At 35.3% G+C, this 22,504-nt stretch overlaps 1 protein-coding gene across 2 annotated transcripts in view; it reads right to left on the bottom strand.

The window, feature by feature from the left end:
* Positions 1–1,110: 1,110 nt before the first annotated feature.
* The window catches only part of Letm1 (Leucine zipper and EF-hand containing transmembrane protein 1), a 60,046-nt gene continuing 38,652 nt past the window's right edge, over positions 1,111–22,504 (bottom strand). For both annotated transcript variants that reach the window (XM_081764213.1, XM_081764223.1), the window contains 5 exons: positions 22,226–22,327; positions 21,615–21,743; positions 17,728–17,924; positions 2,587–2,737; positions 1,111–1,828 (listed from right to left, as the gene is read on the bottom strand). In XM_081764213.1, the coding sequence (XP_081620339.1) occupies positions 1,607–1,828; positions 2,587–2,737; positions 17,728–17,924; positions 21,615–21,743; positions 22,226–22,327 (801 nt within the window). In that variant the 3' untranslated portion in view covers positions 1,111–1,606. The remainder of the gene's footprint in view (positions 1,829–2,586; positions 2,738–17,727; positions 17,925–21,614; positions 21,744–22,225; positions 22,328–22,504) is intronic.

The raw sequence follows: 22,504 nt of genomic DNA, 5'->3' as shown, positions 1-22,504 counted from the left end.
ATGTTCCTGGATTCGCTGCGTGTTCCCATCTCTCACCACATGAGAGTATATACAGCATCTTAATCAGACTGGGTCTGCTGTCATCTAAGAAGAGAACGCAATCTCAGTTTTCTTCGATCCAGTCCTGATGTTCTTAGCACCACCGCAAACAGTGTTGCCGATGTGTGTGTGTCAACGGAAGACAACGTAGACATGACAGTGTAAGGTGTAAGATTGGGCACCTTGCAGTCCTATTAAATGTGTTTGCAGTTGCACTCACTGTTTGACGTCGGTCCCTTTTTAGCTGTTGCACAATGTAGCGATCATCCGCTGCGTGGTTGACCGTGGTCGGCCACCATTTCTCCTTTGTACAGCATTGTCTATGGTTCGGAACGCTCCCCATGCACATGAAACAATGCTGTGGGCAATACCAAACTCCTGGGCCACACTTCGTTCTTTTCCAGTTTTCCGATTATTCTTCCCCAGTGAAATCATCCAAATGTTGATTCCGGGCCATGTTGTTGTGAGCAACACTATCAAAATGCAACTTAACACCTCTCTGACTGGTTCACACACACACTGCCCGATTAATTCAACTGCTTCGTGTTGGAGGAGCAGGATCATTTGGTCCTACGGTTGCATTGACACGCCATGCAATGCCCTACTCCGTATGCACGTGTGGGAGACCTCTGGCAATAGTGCCAGGCTTTCCTTAATTTCCACCGACTATGTAATGTTTTAAGTTACTTTATCTGGTTCTTAAGTTTTGCATACCAGGCGATTACCGTAAATCTTTAACGAAGTGCATGAACTCTATTTTTGTACCTTGTTTACATTTGAACCGAAAATGATATATTTCACCCCATCACGACCCACTCCACTTCATACAATTCATCCCTCAATGGCCCCCAGAAAATATTCGTACCTTTACTCTTAAGAGTTTGGTGACACGAAAATTTCATGAACCAGCGAACATCAGAACCCGACAGTATGTCGCAACCTGTAGAATGATAATCGCTGTTTAAATGTATTCTGTTCAAAGCAGCCTTGGTTTCAGTTTCTTGCTTTACAATTTGCATATTTCTGGTATATAATGATAAAGGGATGGTGTAAAATGTAAATAAAAGAATATTCTGATTGTGTTATGTACTTCATTATTTGCAATTAGTACCATAAAATCTTAGACATCCAAAAATTATCTAATACTTTATACATATACATATGTATTACATCGAAACTCACCACTATTATAAGCATCATCAGTCAATTATTTATGCAACAAAATTAGGCACAGCAATTCACTGATTTTAGCTTCATATAGCTAAATTACATATACACATTATACACAATGAAGTAGCACATTTTTCACTTCACGTAACAAAATCACTTATTTTTAAATGCGGGTCCTGCCCATTAGATCATAAATACTATGCATTATCACATTATTATTTTTCTTTTTTTAATCCTACACAGATACCATCTGCAGTCAAAAATAAGACACTGCAAGAAAGCAGTCACGATTGCACCAGTATTCTTCATTATATACAATTATTATTAATCATCTTCGTACTATACAAAGAAATGTGTATTATTTGTCTCACCACAAATAAATTCATTAAAGCTTTATTTAGGGCATGTTCTGCCCATCAGGTGTTTCTGTACTCTTGGACTCTGCCTCCTTGTCCCGTTTCTCCTTCTCTTTTTCAATATGACGTCGCTTTTCTTTCTCCAGTGCTTTCTCGATTTGTTCCTCCAAAGCCAGAATCTCTTCCTTCTCCATCATGGTAACGATTTCGTCAATTTGTTTGCGGGTCAATTTTACGTTCTCTTTTCCGATCAACTCAACCACCTGTAAAAAGCAATTTTACATTAAGATTTATGTTAGAAAACGCCATCTTAAAATTTTACCTACTGTTATATACGCAGAGAGATTATTATTTTGATGTATTTTGCTTTGTTAAACGATAAGATAATACTGCATACAAAATTCACATTTATATATAAGAAGAAATGAAGTAATATTATATATATATATATATATATATATATATATATATAAACTGGAACACCTAAAATCCACAGCAAATATCGTGTATTGGTAAGGATTAGGATCTGCTTTATTTCCCTTTACCTTCTTGTTTTACTTATTAAATTTGTTTCTTAATCTTAACTTCGAATCCGAAGAAAAGATTGCAAATAGCGATTGAAATACTGGACATACTTAAAATATATGTTAGAGTAGAATAATTATTAAAGCACAAATAGTTTTACGAGGCAAGGTTAAATTTTACTTACTTTAACAAGAAACATATAAACCGACACATTAAATTTTATGGCGTCATTAGTCTAAATCATTGAAGTAGACAATGTACAATATTAAAACTATGAACAGATTTCTCCAATGTGCATAATACTTGTATCTATTTTCTGCAAGCTGTACTCCAGGTTCTTAAAATATATCAAATCATTACAAGGAATCTTCACTCTTTAATTTAATCTTTCAAGAACAAAAGTTCATGAAATTGAAATAAATCAGAAGCTAACGTAAACTTAAAAAAACGGTTACTTATGAAAATGAAATCTCAAGACATAAAATGAAAGGCTTACCTTCAAGACGTCTTCTACACGAAGAGATCCATCACGATCACTGTCAAACTTCATTAGTACATCAGTGATTCTTTCCAATCTAGAGTCATCTGGAGTCGTTTGAATGGCCTTAATACCTTTGATAAGTTCTTCAATTGATACCAGCTCTTCTCTGAAAAACAGACGGAAGAAATAATTAACATATAGCTCCTTAATTAACTTTCTGGATATCAAGTTTCGTAAGTTACGTCATTTGCCGAATAAAGTGTGTTAAATAAAGTTATAAAAAGAATATATTAATGACAGGAAGAAACAACCGAATTTTTTACACACCATTCTTCTGTAAATGCGAATTCAGTAACACACAAAGAGTGAACAGCTGGACAGGAACTCGAACCCAGGATCTTAGGCATACCCACGGCATCGTATCGGCACGGTATGCCGAAAATCCTGGGTTCGAGTCCCGGTCGTTATTCATTTTTTAAAAACTCTTTGTGTGTTATAAAAAAATGTTCATTACAAATATTTTAATCGTAAACAAACACATTTTGATTCTAACACATTAACGTCAGTATTTCAAGGGTTAACTGAGGAAAAGCACTTTCTGGAAAGGTCAAACAAGGAAATATAGCTACTCTCATTGTTAACTAATCACGAACTATAAAAATATTATTCAGAAAGCTGGATTTTACTCTTATTTAATACATAGTCAATCCAATCAAATAAAGTATGTGTTTGACCTCACTTGATAAGTAAAGCGTTCCTCATGATCACCACATTATGCACGAGACATGTAATGTTATATCAATTTCTAGAAAAAATCTATACACTTGAAAAAAGGTGCATCTTATATTCTCCCTTTCCCCTGTCAAAAATATTTTATGTTGACTGCTCTTAATTTTTATCTCATCACCATGGCTAATACAAGAAAACGTTAATCGTTATAAACAAATTAATTAAATATGATTTCGTGTTCAAAATTCATGAAGTTCTCAAGCTGAGAACATGTTATCATAGTTACTTTCTGTTCACTTGATTTTTCCCTGAAAAATCAGTGCAAGGACCTCAGGGTGTCTACAAGTTTTCAGAATCCAAATTTCTTTACCTTTTCTTGACCAAGTACTACAGTATTTTACGGTATTTTTTTAAATCCCCTACTATGAAAGCTAAAGGTACGTATTTTACACTTTTGTCTTAGCAATTTGTAATTAATAAAGACTGCACACCTAATTTACTGAATCTTATCATCTCAGTATTACCTCTTAGAATACACTTTAGCTTTCATCCTGAATGTGGTATAGTTTATTTATTGTTGTCATAATTAATACTTTCTCTGTGGATAGATTACTACTAAATGACAGAGATTACAGTGATTTATAATATTCTAATAAGTACAAATTCTCACTACTGTGACCCCCCCCCCCAAAAAAAAAAAAAAAAATCAGTCACCAATACATATAGTAACTTGCACATTTGTACTTGCATAAAACACTTATCTTCACTCATCTTATAAATAGCTTTTTAAGTAATGAATAATACACATTACTAAGCGCACACATATACTCATTTTCTTTTTTAGATTTGTAATTTCTTTGTCCAAATCAACATTCTTCATGTGTTTGCTGCGTAAGTCTCTTCTTCATCTCCAACAAACTTAATTCTTGTGCAGCCTTTCTCTTGCTGTCCATCACTTCCTTCTCTTTGCTTTTCTTATCCTTTATAGCTTCCTGTCTTCTAGATGACGAATTTCTTACCGCCAAAATCATTACTTTAGTTATCTCAACGTTAGAAATCATTCCTGTAGCTGTAACTGCTCCGTACACTGCTCGTTGAGCAACAAGCGACTCTTCTGTCAAGTTTTCTACCAAACACTCTTTATGAACTGAGAAACGTCTTTCCACAGCAGCATTGCCGTGAAACAAGCTCAGAACCTGGTGAAAGAACTCAGTTGTCGAAACACTATTCACACCTATGTCACGGAGAACGTTATAAAGAAACACATCCAATTTGTTTGTCTTCCAATCAAATAACTGCTTTCTTAAAACACGGGGAATCGCGAAGTTGAAGGTAGTCCCGTTTCACACAATCGGTCAACGATGGAGATAAATGCTTTTTAGACACAAACTCTTCAACGGCAAGGGTTACACGAGACACTCGTAATGCCTATTTGCCATTACATTTGGTGAAAAACAAGAGGCCCCTTTAACAATTCTGCAGGCCAATGGGCACTTTTCAACCAGTTTCTTGAACATAGTGGTCAAAAATGTTCTGCACTGCTTACTAAAACAGTACCTCCAGATCCTTTAACCCTTTGCAAGCAGCAGAAGCACCAAAACGAACATCTACATCTTGAGCCATCTTAATATTGGACGAAATTGTCAAATCTATGGTAGTGAGCTTTCTGGCGTTTTTTATTCCATTGTGACATTCTTGCGAAATAATCTGGTTGCAATACTGTACAGCAGACTGTACACTTTCCTGTACATGAGTGGCAAAAGTGATCACTAGACTGAAGTGTGGCAAGAAAAGGATCCAACTTAAGTGCAACTGACTGAAGAAACCCAAGCTTTACAACTAGAAACTGATCCCGCAGCAATTCTTGTATTTTTACGAAGTTCTTAGTTTAAGGACACCACTCACATTTTTCCTAAGAGGTATGATCATTTCTAAGGGTCAGTATCTCAGCTACATCATCATTATATCTGTGTATCAGCAGGTAGCTGTATATCATTGGGATATAAAACACAAATTCTTGACCTGCCGTGCCATTTCTTGACTTTTCTTGACATTCTTGACCTAGTGTTCGATTTCTTGACTTTTACTTGACTTTCTTGACCTGTAGACACCCTGGACCTATATTTTGTATGAATTCAACCAAACTTATTCGATCCGGATACATTTACATAGTGGTAGACATTCACCTATGAAATATAGTATGTAGATCTTCGACTACTAAGTTACACGGAAAATGAAAATCAAAAGCGGAAGGATTTTTTTTCAACTATGTATATATTTTACTAGTTTATTTTAGAATATGTGATTAAGAAAACTAAAGATACCAACAAAGGATCTGAGTTCAATATTTTAAATCAATCATCCGTAACGCTGATGATGCACGATTAACAGGATATATCGAGAGGTTAAATTTTGATGTTGTTATCGATATGACGAAAACTTGAATTTATTCACTTCCCTACATTATTTTTATTGTCTGCAATGTTTCTGTAGGTTTCACGGTTTTGACTTTCTATCATTTACTTCACTTATTTCCAGATTTTATTTTAACATGGTGCCAAGAAGGTGATACTTTTCTTACTAAACTAGCTCATGACGTTAAACTTACGCGAGATTATTGATCTATAGCCAGCTTTTCAAGATGATGTGTGGTCAGTACAGCTATTTCCGTCGCCGTTATTTTCGTTTTCTCGACCTAAGTTCGCCACCACCTCGTACTTCCAATAGATTTCCAATTGCTTCATAATACTGGACTCCGAAAGTTCTGTCACCACTGCGCACCACATGGAAACTCAGTGTGTATCTGCAGTTTTTTCCCGATCGTGTCACCGAATTTTCGGTGTTGAGTCAACAGCGTAAGTAATTGGCGAGCTGCTTGAATTAAAAAGTAGCGAGTGCAGAAAGCCTGAAATAAGGAGATGAGAGCTGCTGCGCTTCTCAACAAATGATTAGACGTCAGGGAATTCAGTACAGTGAAAAGATTCTAACCTTTCTGGAAGTAAGCATAGATAAGAAAGTACATGTATGTAAAAAAAAAAAAATAAGCACATCAACGAACCAAAGGGGAGGTGAACTTTTATAAAAAATTTGAGTTTATACGGAGAACAACTACTACTGTATATAACGAATTATGAAAATTGCGATTGTGAATGTGATGACCTCGAACTACTATATAGGTTCCACATCACTGATCCATACTCAAAGTAAGATAAAACACGTGGGCAGAAAACTAGTCTTCGTGAAGGTATCTCCCGCTGGAGATAATGCTTTGCTATCCACTCCTAAAGGGAAAAGAAAGACTAGATAGCTTCTCTAGAATTCTCCAGATTTTCAAAACTATTACGAATAGAACTTTGAAATTTAGAATAAATAATATTCTCGTACTCTTAGGTTACAGATAACACGGGATGCTGCAAGATGCAACCCCTGAGGGTAGAAAGAGAGTCTCGAAAGTTCTGTTCTTCATATCTCCAACACTATCGGCGAAGAACTTCGAAATTTTGTATAAATGTTCCCCATGCAATCTAGCTGATGATAAGATGGAGTATTCTGAAATGTAATTTCTAAACGAGGGAACTGGAGTTGAGTTGATTTTGAGTTTAACGTCCCGTTCAGCAGCGAGGCTATATGAGACGTGGACCTACTGATTAACGTGGAATCCGAACCACATGAGCTCCCGCCGGGGATCGAACCCGGGCCTCCCACGCCAAAGGCGCGTACGCTAACCGCTTAGCCACGGAGGAGCTCACGAGGGAACTGGAGTGAGTGACTGCATAACTCCAGTGAAACCGAACTTGCATCAAGAACTACTCAGATTTAACCGCACTCTATAGGCCTTTTCGCACTGGGACTTCATTGTATTATTTTTCAAGTTTTTCGAGTTCATATAATTTCAAGTTTTTGTTATATTGCTATCTTGTATCTGAATAAATATTATTTTCCTGCTATTTAAGGAACTTACATTCCGTTTGTGGGGGATTAAGTTTTCTCTAAAGAGCCATGAAGACGCCACTGCCCATTTCACTGATATTACTTTACGCTATAATATGTCTGAATACTTAATATACGTAATATAAAATGAGAAAATTATAAAATTTTAGAATTTAAACAAGTCAAATAGTTTATTACACATGCATAGTCACGGGTTAGATATTCAACAAGCGGAGGTAATGCTAATATGAACAGTAGCGAATATAAACAGTACTGAATTCAATTCAAATATTTTGCTCATACAGGCATAATAAAATACAAAATCATTTTTATTATTCCCGTACTTTCTAAAATATAGATTTACACTTTACTTCTATAGGCATTTCCCGCATTGAAAACTACATCGCTTCGATTCTAGACGACGCCTATTTGCACGAGTTTGGGCGAACAATCCAGCATATTTTCGTCGGTCTTAGTAATTTACAATTACATTTGGGTTCAGCGGAGGCGAGTGCGAAAGGTATTGTTGATATTCGTGCCAATCTTGCTGAGATGTATTGGGGCAATGCGACTCGATCCGAGCCGTGCTGTCCAGCGCTAAAACACCTTATATGACGAATTTTCTGTATTATAATTTTATCCCATTTAGTCCTTCATTTAATATTTCTTTTTAAAAATTAATTCTCGAGGCCAATATATATTGTACGTAGAAGGACTCGTTGTTTTATTTTTCGAAGGGGAGGGCGCAGAAGACCGACACACAAGCGAAGTTGAAATATACACACTGCACATAATACTTCACGCGAAACTACTATTGAAGTACATTGCATAACTTTATTAACTACGTATATTATACACTGTCGTGGGGAAGTAAGCTAATCTAATAGTTTTGACATGATTTTGAAGAAGAGAAACCTTTTTAAGATCCAGAGGGGTCAACTGACCCCCCGCTGCGGACGCCCATAATCGTCCGCAATCTACAGAATTTATTTGCTCTGAACCAATCTTGGCATGAAAGTACACCTCTTAGCAAGCAAAACATTTTCCTGTGCAAATCTTTGGTTCCTGATGTATTGGCCATCAAAGCTTCATTTGGACTTAGTCAAATTTTCGCAGAAGATCATTAATTGCTATTGAGGACAAGAATTAGCGGAAAATACATGAGACAAACTGGTAAATGATAAGTAAAATGCACTGCACTTATAACCAAGACTTGTTAAAATCAATGAAGGACGAATTTTCCCGCAATCGGAAACTAATTACTCAAATATTAATGACAAATGAAAGGCTAAAAGAAACTACCTTTGTACTACACACGAACTACTGCTTACGCCATTCATTTGTTGAAATAGTAAGGATACGACATAAAAACGTTGTACAGCTTCCAACTAAACAGTCACAGGTAGTTTAATGTTTGCGTCTGTGCCAGCCAGAAAATAATCCGAAGGTTATTGTTCGAAGCTGAAACATTGTCCAGCAAGTTATTTCCTCTACATAAAATGTGCAAAATACTAATTTCAATTCATTGTTTTTAGCACAACCTCAGACATACCAAAAGAGAGGATAAAAAGTAGGTTTGCACCATCAAGTAGAAAGGGGTGGGGGTATTCTGTGAATCCATATGTTTTTCGGATAAATGCAATGAATATCACATACGACCTTCTTCAAATAAATAAATAAATAAATACGTAAAAATTTTAAAAAAAGTTTTGGCCACACACTTCCCTTTAAGGCCCTGTATTCTCAGAATCATGCATATAATTACTATAGAAAATTTGTTCTTTTAAAAAATGAAAGAGTACAAGACCTAAGAAGAGGAGAGTGGCATCATTTTCTCAACAAACTACACTTCTAAAGTGATTTCAGTGTTGCTCACTCAATAAATACAGGCCTAGTAATATATTTTTGCAAAATGTTATCTCATATAATTTTCGAGTGTCTGAACGAAACTGAATGATTATCATCTATATTATCAGTCATTCACTTATGTTAAAACACCGTAAATTGTAAATATCTTTGGTACATGTCTCCCGGATTCGATTCCCAGTGGGAGAACACAAGAAAAATTAATTTCACAATCATTCGCTTTCATTAATCTCCTTTAGCCTAAGGGCATAACCATGAGGCATTAAACTAAAGATTTTCATTTTATTTTGAACTGTAAATATAATACTTTTGACTAGAGTTGTGAAAGAAAAAAAAATAAGAAAGAAAAAAAAAAAAGCTTAAAGTTTGATAAAAATTGAAATTTTAGAATATTTTACTATATTATGTTTTTAAAATGAAAACTATTTAATATTTATTAGTTCGCAGTTACGGCCAGTGAGTACTTAGGTTTCTTGTATTAGAATAGAGAAACCTTATGACAAATAAATAAATAAATAAATAAATAAATAAAAAGAATAAAAATAAATAAATGAAGTAAAATAGGTGCACCACTCATCCAAACACTTTAACGTTAGCACCGTTATAAAATGGAGTTACGGCTACAAAAGAAACTAAAATATAATCCTAGTTAGATTAATTAATACAGACGCATTTAAATTATCTTAAGTAAACTTACGAAGTTCCCGCTTGATGGTAGGGAAGTATTAAAATAACGGGGCCAGAATCATTTTAATTAATACGTTACAACGATAATGTATATCTTCTGTATTTTTAAGTATAATTTGTATTTACGGACAAAATGAGCTATTTAAAAAGGCACAAGCTATCAAGAAGAAGAAGAAATTATATAAAGAAATAATTTAAATATTTTGTATTATATTGAGATTTTGTTATCGTTGCTATGACGATTTGTTTACTTGTTTTAATGTCGTTGCTATAGTAACTAGAAAGATATAGATGTAACGAGGAACCATCTTGTGTAATCTGAATGTACAATATTTTACGGTGTCGAACAAGATATAAGTTGAAGGATAATATAATAACATATATATGAAGTGCATTAGTGTGTGAAATTATTCTAGATAATCTCGTGTATTGCATAAACATTTAGAATTAGGGCATATATAACATAGTTCACGACAGAATTAGCGTTACAATGTTTTATAGAAATATCCTCCTTGTGCTACGTAAAATTTCCGGAAATTTTGAACCCATTTAAAAAATCAATTATTTAGAAATAGCGAAAACCGGAAAATATAATCTAAAAACTATTTCTTCGCCTGGTGCTAGAGCCTTTCTATTTTAACTATGCGCCTGCTGTCGATGTGGTTTTCCCATACTTTCCTCGAAAGAGAAGGGACAAATTGCTGTGCTTCTGGTAAAATTACTCTTTATTATTTGTATATTTTTCGAATAACTCAAACAGAGATATGATCTTATTTACACATACTGCTCAAGTGAGTAAATTTGAGCAGCGAGAAATATATTAAAGGGTTGAATATGTGAAACTTCCGTTCGTTATTATCACAGACGAGCAGAATACCCTTTCTTCGCGAGGGGTTTCATTTTGGACATAAAGGCAACAAAACTGTCACCAATCAACTTATGAACCCTCAATGCTATGAATTCAACATTAATATCGGTTATTTTCAATTATCTTTGCATGTTACTATCCCCTTTTCCCTTTTTAGGAGTACTAATAGGGCTGAATTTGGATTTAAACGGCATCGGCTCTTCATCTCAGCGACCCCGAGAATTATGGATTCGACACTAATAACGGCAATTTTCGATCAATTATATATATATATATATATATGCCCCTTCCCCCTCCCCCCAAGTTGCGGGGCTGAATTTGGATTTAAACGGCATCGAAAGTGTCGCTCTCAGCGACTCACAGTGGGGCCGATCCAGAAAATTCTTGGCAGAAACCCGAAAAGTGATGTAAAAGATTGAAGGGAAATAATTTGTTATAATGAAACCTTAATAGTGTACACATAAGATAGTGTGCAGGAATGGAAGTGGTAGCAGCTTACAATGACTTCATAGCACGAGTAAACTTGGTTATCCGCCGAAGACGGAAATTTGCTGCTTAGTGACAGAAGATAGGAAGTCGACTTTGAATGCGACTATCTCCAGAGCGCCTACAGATATTCAGCAGCTGTTAAACATGGTGACACGACCCACAAATATGTTTCGTTTTGTATAAGATAATGATGATGATAATGTGCTGTATCATAATATCATATTTGGAAAATGCTGTCATACTGAAAGCATATGAACTATGGTCAAACGATAGAATGGCATTTTAGTAGAAAACATAGCATATCATGTCTTGATTTTTTAATATATCGTAGCGGAAACATTGTTCTTACTGTATGCAAAGAAACCTGCACATATTTGCACTTTTGGGAAATATATCGCATGAAAACGTTTCAGTAAAAATGTATTCTGTGTGTAGTGCTGCTTTTGAATTGAGCTTAGGCGAATGTGAGAGCATATGTTGGGCAGGAGTAAAAGTGGATCTTAAAAGGTGGGGGGACGGTAGGTAGCAACATGACGTCATGCCGCCCCCTGCCCATCTTTGTCCATTGTAATTTTTTACGGACTGGAGAGACGCCATCCATACATATTTTTTTTGGAGGTGACGGGACCCGTGTTCCCCCGCACTTTTACCCCCCTGATGTTAGGTTATTAGACGTGTAATCCTCATGCACGCACTGACAAAGTTGAATATAAGTCGATTCTGGAAATTTTACCCCCAGACGTCGTTGGGGTCTTCGCCCCCAGGCCCCATTTTGTTCCCAACATCTAATCATACTTCTCGGGCATTCACCCACAGAAATAAACTCTAGTCAACCACATTTGATTAATGGTAGCAACATTTTGAAACGTCAATGTTTGCTAAGCAATCTACGGACCATATGGTAGCACCACATTAAAAATGATGTTGATCAATTCAGTGTTTTGTTCTTTTGTGATGCGTGCACAGAAGTGAGATTGGAATCAACTCTAACGAGCTTCCACTCGCTCCAGCTCAACAGTGTTCAAATCAAAACCCTGAAATGAGCCCACGTATTGCATAATGCAAGATATGAAACAACCAGAACAGGGTACCGATGCGTGTAAATCATAATATGTTTAATATATCTGACAATGTATTCGTATCGAAAACTTGTGGTGACGAGATAATTTTTATGTATTGAAGTGTCCTTGTCATAACGAATCCTCCATACTTTGAAATAATTTTGAGAAGCAAGAAATTTTCTTTAATTTTATTATTCTTCAGTTTTATTATTTGATGAAATAATGTCGAAATAGCATAAACAGTTCAGTCCACAGACTTTCTTTTACACTTTCAAAGATGTTTATATAGTATATCTTGATGACTACCACCTAATAACTGTGTAGTTATATTCTATATATATATATATATATATTATTTATTTATTTATTATTTGCTTGCAAATTCATTTTATGTTCAAATCTTTCTCCTACATATTGAATACATTATTATAGCTACCGCACATACCGAGCTAATTGGTTTTCTTACAATTTTCTGCTTCATTTGCACATTCCTACTTTTTGCCGAGAATTTAGTTATTTGGTCCCACTGTGCGACTCCAAAAATTATGATTCGACACTAATATCGGTCATTTTCGATATATTTCGCCCCTTCCCTTTCCTTAAGTTGTATCTTCAAAGTGAAATGATATAAAAAAAAAAATCCCAAACCTCATCCATGTTTTATCGAGGTTGGTTGGGTGGTTCAAGATTTATTAAGTTACAAACATATTAACTTTCACTTTGATATATATCACCCAACCAACCTCGATAAAACATGGATGAGGTTTGGGATTTTTTTTTAATCATTTCACTTTGAAGATACAACTTAAGGAACAGGAAGGGGCGAAATATATCGAAAATGACCGATATTTAAAATTTGTCGCACTAGAAAACAGGTATTTGTTTACATACAATATTTTATACATAAAGTTTATACCAGGTTATAAAATAAGTATCGCTGTTCAGAGAAGTCTGGAGACGTAACCACTTGATAGAATGCAACCAAACTTGGTAGGAGTATATTTGGAAACATGCAGAACCGATCGGTGTAGAAAACACAATTAGTTCCAATTTTCACCACCAGAGGTAATTGTGGCGCTGTACAACACCAAGTAAGTGCAGCGTGGAAGGAAAACGACACTAGTGATGCTAAATGATAAGAAAGGCTGTACTTACCACTCCTGTGGGTCTTGTGGCATTGATTACTAATGTTATTAATACCCCGTGGTCAGTGGCGGATTTACAGGGAAGGGGGCTTTTGAACTGAAGCCTCTCTTTAAAAAAATTCTTGGATATCTTACAAAAACGAAGTTAAATGTTAGTCTTGCCTGTGGTCCCTAAAATGCAAGCTCCCTCCAAAACTCCAGGCAAAGATTAGTATCAAATCTCGCCTTCAGAGGCTATTGTGTTTCTGTTCACTGTTGAGTGTGGTATGGAAGTACGGTGAGTGTGGTATGGAAGACAAATGATATTGATATTCAATGAAGGAAAGGCCGTAATTATGCCCCCATGTGACGCGTGGCATTGATATGTACTCCTATTAATAACCCCGTGGTGTAGCGATGAGTTATGAGCGATCATGATGATGTGAAGGTCCCTGAGCAAGGAAAATGCATGGTGACTAGTACCGGGATGGTGTTCTAAGGGCGGGACCTACAGGGTAACGTGCGATCCGACTCATGTGTGTCTTCACCGGAAATTGAACCCGGGACCCCTTGAACACAACGCAAAGAGTGTGGAAATAAAAAAGAAGCAAACATCGGATCACCATCAATTCACTTCTGGTACATGGTAGCCCTCAAACCCGTATCACTGAAACATATGTATGCGTGAGTAAGCGCCTGGAGAGGTAATTACAGTCTTTCGTATCATTTAGCATCACTAGTGTCGTTTTTCTTCCACGCTGCACTTACTTGGTGTTGTACAGCGCCACAATTACCTCTGGTGGCGAAAATTGTTTCTAATTTTGTTTTCTACACGAATAGCTTCTGCATGTTCCCAAATACGCTCCTACCAAGTTTGGTTGCATTCTGTTTAGTGGTTACGTTTCCAGAGTTCTCTGAATAGCGATACTTATTTTATGATAACCTGGTATAAAAGTCTATATTAGAGTATTAAATAATAGTAATTATATATTTTAGTGCATGAGTATTAGTAAAATTTGCCTACTGCTTTCTTTTAAGAAGTAATTAAATGAAAATTAACGAAACTTCACCAGATCAAAGAGCATACTAAGAACTCAGTTTCATTCAAGAGCCCTATTTGTTGCAAGACAAACGTTTCATGATGGTAGTCTTATATGTAACCATAAAAGTTCTGTAATTAATGCACGTCCACGAATAAACGACTAGAAAGCACATAGCGGAAATGAATAAAGACTAGTAATTTTCAAGAATAATTGCAACAGTTTTATTTTCGAGTGCTTTTGATTTTTTAATATTCACAATGTTAAAATTTCTCAGCTTATATATTTCCGCGTTAAAAAAAAAAAAAAAATCCATTACTAAAGTGCTTTCAAAACTAGAAACAAATTGACAGCTCAAAAACATGTGTAGATTTGTTTTGAGAAAGTGAATCTACGTCACATAGTGATTGCGGTCATTCTGCGACGGTCGAATCATAAACGCCATTTTAGCAACTGTGGGTGGAGGGTTTCCTTGGCAACAGTCCTTCCGCTAGGAAACACGTCTTTTCATAAGGAAAGAAGCTATTTGTGCCTTTCGTTTCTTTGTGCGTGGAAGTGATTTCAAAACACACACACAGCCTCCCCCTTCCCAACATGCACAAACTGGGACGACAAACATATCCTTTCATCCATCCAAACAAACCAATATTTAGAGATTTTTCTTTTCGTTATTAATCAGAGGACAGTTCCCGCTGATGACTCAACGGGATGCACATGAAGTGACAATAGCGTACCACGTGCTTCTCCAAACGTCAGTTTGTTTCTAGTTTTGAAAATACTATAGTAAAATTAACCTAATACAAAGATTTTTATTTTTTCCCCAATTTTTCCGGAAAGAAACCGAAAAAAACTTTTTTATATATACCAGCAGGTGCAAAATTTCTGGAAATTTTACAACACTACTTTTAAAGTTATAATACTTAATTAATTTTCATGTGAGAAGAAAATAATTAGACTCTAAACTTTAAACCATTAAACTCTAAGTTAATGAACAGCCCTTTATCTTTCCTCCAAAAACAAATTATTTTCTTTGAGTATGTTTACTTGTATTTGGGATTGGGTGCTCAGAATGAATTCCGCCTCAGGCAACAGTAGAAACCCGTAAAAACTTTTCTCACGGACTTTTGAAACAATAATCCTGACTTAAATGAAGCCGTCGATAGAACAGCTCTACGTGGAAGGGCATTATCTTATACATGAAAATGAATGTATATTTGCCAGGTATAAAAATCAACACTGTCAGCTTGCCATACTTCTAAATACCTGTATTAAAGAGACCGTAGATAGTTTAAAATTTTTTGGTGCTTGTCAAAGGGGAATAGACTGTTTAAAATCGATGTGAAAAATAGAACATTTCACGAGCTCCTCATATTATGAAGATGAAACTGGTATATAAACTCATTTTTGAAAACATGACTTATATGGCTTACAATCTGGATAAAAGCACTGTAGGAGTAAGATATCCCTAGTACGTCTAAGGAGTGAGTGAGAAGGGGTGATATGTAAAAATAACTGAAACGACCGCTTTTAGGGTCAAATCCATAGTTTTTGGAGACGATGAGATGAATAGTGACACTTCTGGTGCCGTTTAATTCAAAGATCAGCCCTATCGGATTCCCCATCACACTTTCTCGCTTCAAATAGAACAGGATCACACCAGTGGCCACGGCCTCAATGATGCGGAAGTCGGTTGTACATGTTATCTTACGTTTGGCTTTTGCCAGACGAGTACACTTTCGAGATTCGTCTATAGATTGAACTCTGACTCATCTGTAGATAGAACATACGATCAATGAACCTAGGTCAATTACGATGTTGACATCACTACAGATGGCATCTTTTGGGCTGGTCAATGGCATATATGCTCTGCAGATCTTTGCGCTATATCACCAGTCCGTTGGATGTGATACCACCTCTCTGAATTCTCTTGCCTGTGTTGGCGTTGGTCATCTGATCAATCGCACTTTACTTCGGAGCAAGAACTGAATGTCGTGTTCAAGTCACGTCAAGTGAATAACACAATCAATGCCATAAATTCTTTCTATTTGAACTTAGGGCTTTTGCTATGCATACAGAGACGTGTTTTGGCCACATCCCGTCATTGTAGCTCTGTCCATTTTGACGTTCACATGTCTCTTCTGTTTACACCTCCTTTTCAGCCAGAAAATATGAAATATGATTACACAATATTAAAGAAGGTATACCACCAGTACTTTCGCTAGACCTTTCATCACACACGAAAAGGAAGAAGTAGTAGGATGAAAAAGAAGTATAAAGAATATGCAGATAACTACTGGAAGAATAATATATAGCAGCCTTTCCCAACCTGGGGTCCGCAAGCCAATCTTAGAAAAGCACACACAAAGGTAAGAAATACACTATTTTAAGGTAGATGATCGAATTAATAATGACAAGTCAATTTGCGTAAGTAATATTTGACCTAAAAAGAAGAAGTTGCCTATACTCGGAAAAAACTTTTTTTCTATTGTGGTTTAGTTTTATTTACGTACTGGAATTATTTATATATTTGGAACATCTTAGTCAAGGTGTCCGGCTCCAGGTTTCAAAACCAGGACTACCCGATTACGGAGTACGCATCACATATGCCATTGGAAAGAAAAACAAAAAAGGCTCTTATAAAGGAATGCAGTCACGTAATATATGTGTATGAAAGCTACAGTTAGCGCTGATCAGGTCGAAGAAATCTGGATGTTCCTCAGCAGCACTGTCAATAGAGAATTTGTTACAAGTTCATCTTTATCATCATCATTATTCTCACTAAATGGCATATGAATAATGTGTATAAGTCTCTCATCTGTTCCTAATTTGAGAAATTATATTATTTTTAAATCATGACAAGAACATAATTATTACGAAAACTGATTCTTACTATGATTACTTTCAAGATACTAAATATTAATCATCACCTTTGAAGGAAGAGAAGGAAGAACAAGACTTGTTCCTCAAGAGTGGATCAAAACGAAATCTTTCACTTTGCAGTTATTGGTTACAGCCTACTGAGTCAATTAAAAATGGAAGTATGACAAAGTATTAAAGGGAAGAAGTCCCTCTTCAAGGAAAGCCCAAAAACAAAAATTCTTTATAAATACGTGCATTCCACTACTTACTCGCCGGGTAAATCAATTTCTTTCTAAAATACGCTCCTGGGTAGCGGAAAAATTAAAAACTTAAAAGGACAGATTAGTCACATTTTCCGATTTTATATCTGGATAAGCTCTTTTATTTGAGCACTATGATCACAAATCAATCTTTTGTCAGCTGCATATTACTACCATCCTTGATAACTAAATTTTACACTTAGTAACCTAGTTTTTAATTAAAGCTTGGATCTTGAAACTTACTGTGTTCTATCTGAGTCTGGACTTTGTAAATCTTTCTTCAACTGCTCTTCTTCTTTGTGAAGTTCACTCAACAACGCATCCATATTTCCTATCATACGGTTTACCCTCTTGAACAATCTCTTGGCTGCTTTCGATTCTTTTATTTCCGTTCGAGCCTTTCCAGCAAGTTTCAGCACTTCTTGTAAATCAGCTAAGTCCTTAAATAGATATAGTTTAAATTAATTTAATTACAAGCAGTAATGAATACGGTACTTTTATTTTGTATCTACAATATACATGTATCTTGTACTTGCAACATAATGCACTTACTTACAAGTATATTACTAGGTAGTTTTGTCAACATACAGGTATGCTTAGGTACAAATCATTGTTTATATCGTATTTTCTGGTCAATCTATTCCCTGCTCGAATCGGAAAGGTGGTTTTTCAACAATTTATTAGGAACACATATGCATTTAAATTTAGGGGGAGGAGAGGAGATTGAAATTTTATTTCATTCACTGGAAATAGAGATACAGTACATAAATCAATAATTACAACTAGAAATTGATAGGACAAGAATTAGTGTCACACATTTATTTTATTTTATTTTATTTTTCTAAAGACATCTTTCAAGAGTACTTTTGCATAGTATTAAATAAGGACTTTTACTAACTTTAACTCTTGAGAAATGAATTAAAATACTACGATCTGATTAGAAATGCATTCCAAGGAAGTGAAAATATACTAGACTACACTCAAAAATGACAAATCATTTATTGAAATTGGTAAGTGCTATAAAAAGATAGTCATGGAATCCTGTGTTTACAGACACTGCTTAAAAATCTGTTACCTGAATATCTGATTTTATCTCACATACTATACAGAGTGAAAACAAAATAGTGCATCGTTAACCTTTATGTACGCAAGATGTTTTGGATTTTAATTTTGAGCACGGGGAACAACAAGATTTAGTTACTTCTACATACATTTTGCAACACTGCTATGCATTTTAAAGCTTTATGTCTACAACCTATAAATGTGTTAGTGTGCAAAAACAATGATTTCTTTAGTCCAAGCTCACTGAGAAGCTTAGATTCAGCGCTTTCCCACCAAAAGTGTGGATGACACGTAAAAAAGACTATTATCTCGTGAGTCACATGTTACCAATTCGTGTAATTAAGAACTAGCCCGCTACTTCAGGTAGGATGGCGTAGACTTCTTTGACTGTGCGCCATGGAACGAAAAGAAGCAGTAAACATGAAACCTAGCTCCATATTATATTTTCAAAAAGTTATTTCTTGTATTGTGGTACGATATCTCAAACCATTCATTTTGGACTTCAGTAAGTAATTTATTTACCTGCAGGACAATCTTAAATTATCACGGAATCAGGATTACGCCGATAAATGTAGCTAAAATTTTTATATATGAAAGGAAAAGTAGTCTAGATATCCTGGTAGTTTTATACTAGTGGCGTGAGTAATCGTAATATTAATTTAGGAAAAAGTACTTTTTAGAAAGAAATAATCATTTTATTTACTAATTATTATTTGTACAGTGAATCAAAAGCACTCATATACACTTCTATCGCTATACGACGAAAACTATGGAATTCAATATTTTTATTGGGTTGACCACATGTGTTAACAAAGCTTCTACCATTCGTCTTGATTAACATTTGTGTTTCTGCCTATCTGCCCGTTCCACGATAACTCGTAACTTATTCGATTTTGATGAAAATTGGACTTTCCTCCACTTACAGAAATATCCCTTCGGGGAAAATTCTTTGGGGTTCTAATCACTCCAGCATAAGGGGAGAAAAAGAGGAAATTTACTCCATATAGCAAGTTTACACACGTACATGCTAAATAATTTTTAAACTTTTTTTTTTTTTTTATTTTTAATACGGCAAAACTTACAGTATATTTTCTTTGAGGAATTGGGATTATCCCCTGAGCCTAGAGTTGAAATTTGCCAAGACCAAAAGTATGAATTCGCCTCACCCCTCTTCAATTTCAAAAATATGTTCGATTTTTTCGTTAAAAATGTTCGATTTTGTCAAAATATGTTGTACATTTTCTTCAAGGTTTTCTGTAGGGAGTTAAAATCAGTAAAGAACGAAATGGTTTTACCTCTTAGTACATCTTCCCCCCTCCCCATTTCTTTTAAAGTTCCACGATAAATTTCCTAAATTTCATTTGGTTTTGTTCTTTGGCTCTTTTTCGTAATTCCCAGTGCTTGGAATTAAAATCAGTCAAGAATAAGCGGTAAATTCAGTGCCCTTATGCGAGATAGATTACTTCCTCCTACCTTTTCGATTAAAGAATATGATCCAAGGTAACTTTTGTAAAAATATTACATTTTCATAGCATATGGCGTATACTTTTTGAGGCTTCACATCTCCTCCACTCAGATTTAAAATCAATTGAGATCGAGAGTGAACCTCCCCCTCGCACCACAGGTTTACAAAAAATATATTCTATGATAGCTTTCGTAGATATTATTTGATTTTAACACAATATGATTTATGTGTCTACTGAGGTATTCACATCATTGTTACTGTTGCTTATACTTACTCTTATTCTTACATACAGTCTCGACTTCGCTTCTAGATTTGTTCTGTTCCTTCACCTGAAAAGGCAGTTCGCCTCTCTACGAAATGTATTGAAATTTTACTTTAACGTTCCGAGCTTATGGAGCTAAACTCTAAAGGAGACGAATGATAAATGAAAGTGAATGATTGTAAAATTAAATTTTTTGTACACTACAACCAGAAATCGAATCCGGGACCACGTGTATCCAAAGGGCATGTGCTTCCTAATATTTCAATGACAGTGAAGTTCTCAAGACATCAGTTGTCGACTGGATGGAGTTCCATGCGGCAAATTCCTACACAGAGGATCTACCAAAGCTTGTGTGACTCTACTAAAAATACTTGAAGCTTCACGGTAACTGTGTAGAAAAATATTTAAGATATGTACTTGTATAGAATCAACAATCATATTTTTGTCATTTTCTTTTTCTTCTTTGCAATTAACCCATCTGCCTTTTCTTTTTCAGAAATTCCGATGAGAACTTCAGACGAACTATTTTCATATGTCACCAAGCAGTAGAGCTGGAAGAAAAACGTCGAACTGGTAGCGAACAGAAAGTTGGCTCGGATGCAGGTAAATCTGCGATAAAGATTCGCCTTGAAAGAGAATGTGTAATTCAATTCACGCCAGTTCACTGATATTTTCTTGTATTTCTCTTTCAAATTTGCCATCTAATTCTTTCTAGTCATTTTGTTACTATTTTAAAATTTCCACAAAGTAGTGGAGAAACTACAAACCACGATAATCGTTTTTTCTAGAAGACAAAGAGTTAATAATTTTAACTTTCTCAGGTGTTACAAAGTTGAGTAGATTTTGAGTTTACCGTCCCTTTCAGCAGCGAGGCTACATGAGACGGGACCTACTGATTAACGTGGAATCCGAATCACATGAGCTCCCGCCGGGAATCGAACCCGGGCCTCTCAGGTGTTACAAAAAATCGCAAACTGTATACATAATGTGATTGACTGATTGTTAAAGTTTAGTGTCCTTTTTCGACACGATGCTACTTGAAACGTTAACTACAGTTTCGTTTCACTCTAATGCGTTCAATGCTCTCCCACTTAGAATCCAATCTTGGACCTGGTGCACCGAAAACACACGCACTAGTCACAGACCAGCGAAAAGGGTTCACACAATCCCAGTTGAGACCGAAAGAGGACGGGAATATTTTATTTTACTTTAATGTTTAAAAATTTCTCCTCGCAAACACCACTCTTGCTTAGCAGTAATTTACGGTAACTTTAGAATGCCTACTTGATAAGGAAGTTGCATGTTAAGACTAACTAACTAATTAAAAAGAATAAAACGTACCTCCTGATAGTCCGCTAATTCCTCCTTGAGATCATCAAGAGCTTCCTTTTCTATAATTAACTTCCTCTTCTCCTGGCTTATATTACTCAGCGCTTCTTCTAAGGCTTTCACGTCTGTTGAACTCAATTCCTGATAAGAAAGCAAGGTAACGGTAATATGTCAGCTCACAAAATAATATGCAGTATTGTTAGCCAGTTTTCTAAAACAAAATGGTGTTATTCGTTTTGCAAAGTAGTTGTTAGTTTGCGTAAAGAAAAGAAGTCATTTTCGAAATTTAAATTTTATGTTATAAGCTTTAATTACAGGTAACACCATTTGTAATTCGGTAACACATAGAAAAGTACAAACTTTAGTAAACTTTACAATTATATTGCTTATTTTGAAGGCACAATATTTTTCTTTTTATCCTATTTCATGTTTCAAATGTTTATTTTACCTTGTTTAAGTTTCCAAGTTTCTTTTTCTTTTCAAAATCCTCCTGCAACTACAGTTACGTCAAATATGATTTAAAAAAAAAAAAAAAAAAAAAAAAGCTTATGAATGACAATTGTTATAATACATTGTGTAGTAAAACATGAAACACTAATACTTAAGCACTGAAAAAGAGTTACCTCATCTGTCTTCGTTTCAATCACTGGTTTTTCTACTACTTCTTCCGGCTTAATTCCAGTTGTATCCTGCAGAACTGGGGCTCTATCCTCAAGTTCGTCTGCCTGTTGAAAATAGTCATTGTAAGACGTTAATATTAATGCAGAACTTAAAAGGTAACTTTACTTTAATATTGTGTTTATAGATGTACAACACGTACTTTTTGTCCAAAACGTCTATAGAACAGTATTAAAAAAGACCACGCATTTCGTACGTAGGACAATCTAGTATTGACTTTTGGT

The sequence above is a fragment of the Thermobia domestica genome, chromosome 1, assembly GCF_964235325.1.
Source record: "Thermobia domestica chromosome 1, izTheDome1.hap1.1, whole genome shotgun sequence".
In the NCBI taxonomy this organism is placed as follows: domain Eukaryota; kingdom Metazoa; phylum Arthropoda; class Insecta; order Zygentoma; family Lepismatidae; genus Thermobia; species Thermobia domestica.
The sequence above is the reverse complement of the archived record's forward strand: the minus strand, read 5'-3'. Positions and strand labels throughout refer to the sequence as shown.